At 26.1% G+C, this 9,606-nt stretch overlaps 1 protein-coding gene across 1 annotated transcript in view; it reads right to left on the minus strand.

Moving 5' to 3' along the window:
- LOC113374027 (lipase 3-like) overlaps positions 1-7,057 on the minus strand; it is a 68,950-nt gene extending 61,893 nt beyond the window's left edge. The window contains exons 1-5 of the mRNA XM_026614275.1: positions 6,927-7,057; positions 2,021-2,219; positions 1,386-1,500; positions 1,081-1,178; positions 59-207 (exon numbers count right to left, since the gene is read on the minus strand). Of these exons, the coding sequence (XP_026470060.1) occupies positions 59-207; positions 1,081-1,178; positions 1,386-1,500; positions 2,021-2,219; positions 6,927-7,040 (675 nt within the window). The 5' untranslated portion in view covers positions 7,041-7,057. The remainder of the gene's footprint in view (positions 1-58; positions 208-1,080; positions 1,179-1,385; positions 1,501-2,020; positions 2,220-6,926) is intronic.
- Between the last annotated feature and the right edge of the window lie 2,549 nt (positions 7,058-9,606).

The following is a 9,606-nucleotide window of genomic DNA, read 5'->3' on the forward strand; positions in this document are numbered from 1 at the left end:
AACAGTTAATAAAAAAACACCAGAATTTATATTGATTATTTTATATCCTTTTACTTACTTCCAAGGTGTCCATCATCGGTAAACTAAATCTTATCACCGGACTGGTGGTGTTGGATAAAAAGGCTGCAGGTCCTAAGGCTTGCATGGATCTAATTTTTTTGTTGTATTCAGGACGCTCTGCACCCATTACAAAAAATACAGTACAACCTGAAGAAGATAGTAGAAATATACTAAAGTGGTAAAAAAATTTATAAATATGAAAAATATGTTAAGACTTTTGGTAATTTTCAGGTTGTATATTATACAAGGATGAAACAGGACAACCTGGAAGGGATAAGGGTTGTAAAAATTAACTAAATCGGAAGGTTTATTATTTGACAAAAATAGAGAAATAAATACAAACAAAAAGATGCCAAGACTTATAAAAATTTACCATATTTTAATAAATTTTATAGGAAAATCTAGGCAGGATTCTAAAACTTGAACTTTTTTTTATAGGAAGCAGTGGAAAGAGTGCTAAGGGTTTGTAAAAATCTTCTGATACTGAAAAATTAATATATTTATAGAAAACATTTAAGGTTTTTCACCGGATTGGAATAATTTTTATCAGGAAAGGATTCTGAATTCACCAAATTAAAAGAATTACTCTAGGACATTCTTCCAAAATTGATAATGTATTATAAAAGTGCATTAAAATGAAATAACTATTATAATTTGCTTCTGAGATTGATATCTTTGGTCTGTCGGTGACAAATATAAAAAATCAAGCCAGAAAAATTATCCTTAAAAGACTATCTTAAGCAGTAATTTATAGTTTATTAAATGTTTAGTTTTATTAGTTCTTATTTAATGTTATATATTTGTAGTTTATATTAAATGTTATGTATATATACAAAGCTATCTATAAACTCTCCTAATACTCTAATTTTCTCACATATTATCTCTTTAGTTTTATAATTTGTACACTTCAAAATGTAACTATATTGTATTATTGCCTTGGGCGTTGAATGAATAAATAAATAAATAAATAAATAAAGAAATAAATAATAAAAACTAATTGAGAAAATTATATCCATTTACCCTGAGAGTACCCTACGTAGTGGACTCCTGTTTCTCCAGTTACGTTAAGAATGTGATCAATCATTGCAGGAAGATCGTAGACCCCCATTTCGTGCCAACTGGGGAAAAAATCATTGGATAAAAATAATGTCTATTAAATATATATTGTATATAGTCATTGAGAATCATAAAGTAAGATCCCAATTGGAATTGATCAATTCGATTCTTTGGTGCAACTTGCCTGAAGGCAAAATGCTACTTATATATATATATATATATATATATATATATATATATTCTGGCAAAATCTATTACCAATAAGTTACCTAAATTGCCAATATTCAGGAGCATTTGGATTGTACACTTCGTGCTCCCTCGAATGTATATTTCCTCTTGCATTTCCCATCCAGACATCATATCCGGCATCCGCAAGAATGTAACCTGAGATATACAAAAAAACTAGATGTAAGGGGCATTTTGATACAATTAATTTTGATAAAATGTATGGATAACAACTTTCTGTATTTTTAGCAATAAGATTCTAATAGACAATAATAAACTGATATAAGATTCTAATGAAAAAAACATATTTGATTCTTGTATTTACAATTTTTCATATTAAATCAAAAATATAAAAAAAAATAGTGGTGTATAGAGTAATTTCAACATGAAAACATAACTGAAATTTAGTTATAACAAAAAATATTATAAATTATGAATCTTGTACAAAATTTATCAAAGATTTCATTTATATTAGAAGAACGGTTCAAGAATTACAAGAGGTATAATAAATAAAAACATAAATTATATTATTTATAAACTCTTTATATAAAAATAACAGCCTTACTTCTATTTCTCTATACTGTATGTAACTATCTATAATTTATTAATTACATTTTCTTCATTATATTCTATTTTACTATAAATTAGTTTATTTATAATATATTACGATTTCTTTTACCTAGTCCTTTCTCAGCCCCCATGAGGACCCAATCAGCCGAACTCAACATCAAACCATGCATCAGTAAAACAGCAGGCTTGTTTCCTCGCTCAGGAGAACGTTTCGAATGTGATATCCTGTGCATCTTCAAGAAGTATCCATCTTTGGTTCTGGTCGTGTGCACTTCTAAGGGATAACGCTGCTGCAGAATTAAGTCCTCCTAAATAAAAATATAACAGATGATCAACTTTATCTAGATATGTGTAATCATAAAGTAATATAATGAGTATGCAAATCGTAAGCAATTTGGTGTACTCATAAATGAACAAACATCATAAATGACTCATCATGTAGATACATTTATATGATTATGCAAAATTATTAAATAGCAAATTTGGTATTTTCTATTGTAACTATTAAGAAAATTAATAAATAAATTAATTGGCAGTAAAAGTTAACATAACCCCTAAATTTTAACGGACTTGAATGAATATTTTTGCAAATAATTTAGTAAATATAACAAATATTAGTGTATAGTATAAATATAAAAGTTTAGTGAATACACTAGCAGTAACGTAAATATAGTAATTCAAGTAAATACATTTTTTAAAAATTCTACAAATAGTTATAAAATTTTTAACAGTAACATTCATAAATAAAAGCACTTACCAAAGGAACGGATTGATATGCTATTTCTAAACATTATTAAAATATTAGATAACGCTTTACTTAATTTAATTCACACAAAGTTACCCAATATTTTATTTAAATTGTAGCAAAAAATATAATAAACCAAACATCTCCTTCGGGAAGTTAATAAATTAGCTGTCAGTTAGGGTTAACATAACCCATAAAAATGTACCGCGCCTTTTTTGAATATTTTAGCAAATAATATAATAAATAATAAATTATAATTTAAAACAAATAGTTTAGTAAATATAATAGTAAAAATATAATATACTTTCAAATACGTTTCCTACTTTGCAAATTAGTTTAAATTTAACGACCGTTATTTGGCGTTAAGTTAGCCGTTAATATAGCGCCGAAGTTTGAAATTAATTTAATTAAAGGCTTGCAATTAAATTATAAAAAATAATTATTAATTAATTATATACTAAAATATTTATACGATTATTTTTTTATTATATTAAATATCTAATATTCATATTGTAATAAAATAATTTATTTCATAAATAATTTTTTATCGCGGTTTAATTTTTCCGTAGTTGGCATCATTGAAAGTTTTCCATCGTGTTCCTTCGTGTGTTATGTGTCAAATCAAAAACAATTTTTTTTGAAAAGTGTTAATTATACATTTTTATTGCGTGTATAAACTCCAAATTATTATTAAAACACCAATAAAACTGTATAAATAACTGCAACAGTTATAATTTTTATGAACATGTTATTTTTTGCGCTAGAGTGTTAATAAAATTTTTAAACGCCAAACTGTCAACCATTTTGACAAAATGGCAAAAAAGGGGTAATAAAAAGTGTTAAACAGTTATTTATTTATTCTGCAAATTATTCGGTAAGTACCTATTATTTTTATCGTTATTATTTACATATTTGTATGCATTTATATTAATGGTATTTGTTACAATTTTAACGATTTGTTTATGCAGTTTTAAACGTTTAAATAATTGTGGTTAGATAACCAAATTCCTATGATAAAATACCGATTTAAGTTTTAAACTGCATAATTATACTAATGAACAAATTTTATACAATTAATTACATGAATTCATTCTACTTATTGCAAATTTATTATAGCAAATTAATTCATTTATGCATTTATTATAAAATGTCGATTGTATTGTTTTACATTATTCAGTTGATTCATTCATAAATTGGTACTTATAATTATTCGTAGCTCATTTTAAACATTTTACACCCATTAAACTGGGTGTAAGTGGCATTTTGCCTCAAGGCATGTTGCTGATTCAAAAATATTTTTTGGTTTATATAGGACGCACTACATGTCTACCTGTCTACCTGCCTATATGTCTTCATTTTTACTTCTCTACCTGTTCACCTATCTACTATTTCTCTATCTACCTGGTTAACCAGTTTTTTTTGTTTACCTGTTTACCTCTATACTTGTCTATCGTTTATCTATCTACCTGAGGAACTATCATCTGCTTAACTGTCTAATTGTTTACCAGCCTACCTGCATACCTGCCTATCCCAATGCTAGCCTAATTGTCTACCTATATCCATTTCCACTTTTCTACCAAATTGCCTGTTTACTTGCTACTTGTCTACATGTATACCTGACTATCTACCTGTCTACCTATTTGCCAATTCTAGTAATTCTATTCGATATGATTTAATAATAATAATTATGAAGATCACATTTGACCAGCAAATGTCCTTTTTCTTCCTGAAGCATCTCTGAAATCAGATTCATCCAAATTCATCCTCATCACAAACGTGCCTCCAAAATAGGTTAGAATTGAGGCAGTTCATTAACTTTTCATTTTTTTTCATACAAACATGTTGTTTAGGTGAGACATTACCGTTTCCAGTATACGAGCGCGTGTAATAAACCGTAATTTATGCAAAAATAAAATAATATATACACATTTACATGTATATAGACATTTATATATATATATATTATATATAATATATATATATATTTACATATATATGAAGAAATTCAAGGTCGATTCCCATTTGAAAAAAAAGTGATAGTGTCGTAGAATGTATATATATAACATTGCGTTATGGTTTGATTATAGTAGAATTCATTAATTAATTATTTAACATAGTTATATATTTAGTGATGAAAAGGAACTAGTAGTGTATGGGACACTTTGCCTTCAGGCAAGTTGCGACTGCCGATACTGGTTCTTCCTTGTGACAATTCTAAATGGTTTAACGATTTTACGGTGAATTCAAATGTTTAACCAAGTTCATATCGCGACATATATACATTAACATTTTTTTAGAAAAAACATAACGCACAACAATATACAGATTTTCTAATATAGAATTTTTTAAACACATTATTTTTCTTCGCGCCTAAATTTTCACCTCCAGCACAAATATTTATATATATAATTTAGTATTCAATCATTTGTTTAGGGAATTTCGATTAATACTTTCTTTTTTTTTCAAAATACAATTTATTGTTATTGAGGGTTATCCATCTCTTTACTTGTATTTTATAATGCGGAATTGAAAAATACACACAACCCAAATTTCACCCTTCTGAGACCAATAATTAATTTGATTTTTTTAAATTTTAAACAATTTGATGCTTTTGAGAATCAGTTTATTTTTAAAAATTATTAGTGATTTTGATATATTTTAAGTATGAAAGAATATATATTGATATTTTTTTCAACTATTAAAATGTTAAATTTTCCTTTATACAACCCTAAAGTTTTACCTCCAGCCACAAACATTTATATATATTAATTTTAGTAATTCAATCATTTTTTTAGGGAATTTCGATTAATACTTTCTTTCTTTTCAAAATACAATTTATTTGTTATTGGGGGTTGTCCATCTCTAAAACTACTTTTTGGATCATTTTTTTTTACTTTATATTTTTATAATGCGGAATTAATAAATACACACAACCCTATATTTTCACCATCCTGAGGGCGATAATTAATTAAGACTTTTTAAAACAAGTTGATGGTTTTGAAATCAGTTCACTTTTGAAAAATTATTTGTGATTTTGATATATTTTAAATGCGGAAAAATACTGATATTTTTTGAAAGTTATTTATTCATATATTTTATTTATCTATTTATTTATCAAGTTATGAAAATATTAAAATGTTTCAAACATGTGATTTTTTCAAAGATATTTTCACTAAATATGGATGAATGAGGGCTCAAAACGTTTGTTACACTTAATAATTTTTCAGAAACTTTGTTGCTTCTATGTGGATAAAGAAAGATATAAAATATTGATAATTTTTTAAAGTTATAAAAATATTCAATGTTAGGAATTTTTTCTAAATAATTCGTTCAGTGACGATGGGTGCAATGAGAGTTTGAAACGTACCCTTCACTTTCACCTGACTTGATTTTTATAAAAATTTTTTATTACAAATTTTGGTGTATCGTAGTTCAATCTCTGATGATGTAATTCAGATATTTTTTTAGACAAGTATTGCCAAAATTCTTACTTTTTTTAATTCAATTTCTCTCTAATTGACGTCAATAGAGTTCCATTTTATTGTTACAAGGTATTTAAAACGAGTTCTGCCTCTATATTTTTTTTTTTTTTGGTTTGCGTGACCCCGTTTAATTTAATTCGTTTATAAATTCGTTTTGAAATTACTTGATTTATTTCCGAGGCCCTTGATTTATTAGAAACCAAAAATTAGAATAATTTTAATGGAGATTTTAAAATTATAATATTGTCTTAATGGAGACAAAGTTGATGTCATAGAATTAATGAGGAATTAAAATGCTGAAGGTGCAAAAATAAAATGAAACAAATTAAAGTCAAAATATTAGACAATTTAAAATTTTAATTTCGAAAGTGTAATTTGCAAATCCAATATAAATATTTATTTATACACACCGTCATTAAAATTTTAATACTAGACAGAAATAAAAGCAGAATTAAAACTGTAACAAAGGCCTCTGTTATTTTTCTTCAAGAAAACTTTAAATTATAATTCTTTGCACAAAAAATAACAAATTTTGGCTATTGTATACAATGACGGAAACAAACGCAAAATAACAGACATTTAGACATAATAATTCAATGTCGTCTGTCCGTCGTCTTAGGAAATAATAATGAATGGCAATGATATTCTTTCGGTTAATTCATTATAATTTTTGGTTATATTATTTTTATACTCAGACAGAGGTGGACAACAACGACTTCAAGCAAATAAATAAAATTAGACATTGAATTTAAATATAATTTATATAAAAAAAATCTATTTTTACTTACCACCGATATTGGGGTTTCTTTTTCCATAGAGTATCCATTGTCGAAGACTTGTTGTACATTTACAAAATTTATCAACAGTGCTATTGTTAAAACATTGAATAGTTTTAACAACATTTGAGAACTTTTACTAGTTTTTGTGATATACATTTACACTTTTTGAAACTCGACTTAGATAAGTGCAAAAGAACTTTAACACTGTCTTAAGAAATTTGAAGCCATTATTATTCTCTCTCTCGAAGATGATGTCCAATTTGGTTTTGTGTCCAATCTGGAATTGAAATATTACAAAAATTAATTACAAAGTACTATTGATTGATAAATTGGTTTTTGGTGTAATCGTGCCTAAAGACAAATTGCTGGTTATGCCTCTAAAGGTGACTCAAACCTATAGGATGTAAAAATCAATCTTCTGTTTTCAATTTAATTTTAAAGTATACTGAGTTGCTGTAGAGTCTCATAATGTCAGACAATATTGTTTATTAGCAAATTCGAATACATTTGTCCAATATAGTATTTATTTTTAATAAAAATTCTAGAAGTTACAAGAGATATAATAGTCAATTGCATAAAAAAGTTGCAAGATCAATGTTCAATTTTCAATTTAATTTTTAAACTGTATCGAGTTGCTATACAGTCTTACAGTATTAGAAAATATTATAAATTATTTAATTTTTAACGAATTTGTTCAATATTAAATTTAGTTTTAATTAAATTTTCAAAAGTTACAAGAGATGTAATAGTCAAATGCATTAAGAAGTTGCCTAATAAAGTAATAACGAATACACTTTGTTCATACGTAGGGAAAAGATAAAGTTTTATTTTAAATATTTTTTTAAGTATATTAGTTGCTTGTAGTGTTACAGTGTTAGAAAATATTATAAACTATTTAATTTTGAATAAATTTGTCCAATATTGTATTTAGTTTTAACAAATTGTTCAAAAGTATAAGAGTTTTAACAAAAAATGTCCGAATTCAAAAAATAAGTAACTAACGCCCAGTATAATTTTCTACGTCCAATTGCTTTTTAATTAATTTTAAAGTATAGGAGTTGCTGTAGGGGTTTTTAGTATGTTCAACAATTTTATAAATCATTCAATTTGAACAAATTGTCTATTATTGTCTTTAATTTTAACAAAACTTTTAGAAGTTACAAGATATAAACAAAAAAAAGTCCGAAGGCAAAACTACATGTCAACCCCGATTTAAATTACTACTCACGTTCAGCATAATTCTCCATGTTCTGATGCTATTTTAAAGTATACCGAGTTGTTATTGAGTTTTATAATATTAGACAATTTTATAGATTATTTAATTTGGTATAAATTTGCCAAATATTGTTTTTAGTTTTAACAAACTTTTTAAAAGTTATACAAGATAAAACTGAAAAAGTCCAAAGGAAAACTACGAGTAAACCGCAGTTAAAATAACACTCACGTTCAGTATAGTTCTCTATTCCGTTGCTATTTTAAAGTATATCGAGTTGCTGCAGAGTAATATAATGTTAGACAATATTAAAGTTTATTTAAATTTGAACAAATATCTTGAATATTTATGTTATTTTAGACAAACGTTTGAAAGTTACAAGAGTTCTTTGCGCATATTTTTATGTCTGAAAAAATAATATGCGTTTTCAAACACGATTTTAAAATATATCGAGTTATTGTACAGCTCGATCATGTTATACAATATTATAAACAATTTAGTTCCGTATATATTTGTCAAATATTTCATTATCATTAGACAAACCGTTTAAAGTTAAAGTATAAGAGAAATATATTATTATAATAAATAAGTGGATAAAAGCGCACCGAGTGAAATTACTGCAAAAACGATTTTGAAGTATATCGAGTTGCTGCAGGGTTTAATAATAAGATTTATAAGTGTACAAATTAATGTTCACTATATCTTGATATCAAAATCATATCTAAATCGCATTTCAACACCAAACAAACGTTTTTCTCTAAGATCAAGGAGTTACTGTACTCGTAAATGTTTCGAGTTCATTTACTTTTCTTCTTTTTCTCCTCCAGCAATGATTTCAATATAAATTACCGACTCTAAATATTATAATACCAGTTTTTGTCTCTGCTCAATTATGCATGTTAATAATAAGATAGAATATCTAAGAATAAGATTTTTTTCGAGACTTTTAGAGATTGCATACTGCACGATTAATTGTGACACGAGGAATTATTATTGTACACGAACACGGTCGTGGAAGAAAAAAACACTATTGTTTTTGTAGAACAAAATACCAGTTTTAGAAATGTTATGTTTGAGTACTATTTATAGTACGGCAACGCGGTTTGCAATAGTAAAATTTTGCAATAACGTGTCATGCGTTTGTTGATTATATCTCTTGTAACTGTTGAATGATTTGTCTAATGAGAATGATATTTGACAAGTTTGTACAAAATAAATTTATCTATAATATTTCTAATATAATAAGACTTACAGCAACTCAGTATACTTTAAATTGAATTGAACATTGACATACATTTTAGACTCTACAATGCACCGAATAATTCCAGTTGGCAACTCATTGAAGCATTATTTATTTTATCTTTATAACTTTCAAATATATGAAATATATAGTAAATAAAATAGAAGTGTAAAATTAAAATAAACCACCTACCGCAAAGGGTAATGTACTTCAAAATAGCAATTGACAAGGGAAAA

The sequence above is a fragment of the Ctenocephalides felis genome, unplaced genomic scaffold (assembly GCF_003426905.1).
Source record: "Ctenocephalides felis isolate EL2017-DRISC unplaced genomic scaffold, ASM342690v1 CF-g0.4_SCAFFOLD_01604, whole genome shotgun sequence".
NCBI classification, from domain to species: domain Eukaryota; kingdom Metazoa; phylum Arthropoda; class Insecta; order Siphonaptera; family Pulicidae; genus Ctenocephalides; species Ctenocephalides felis.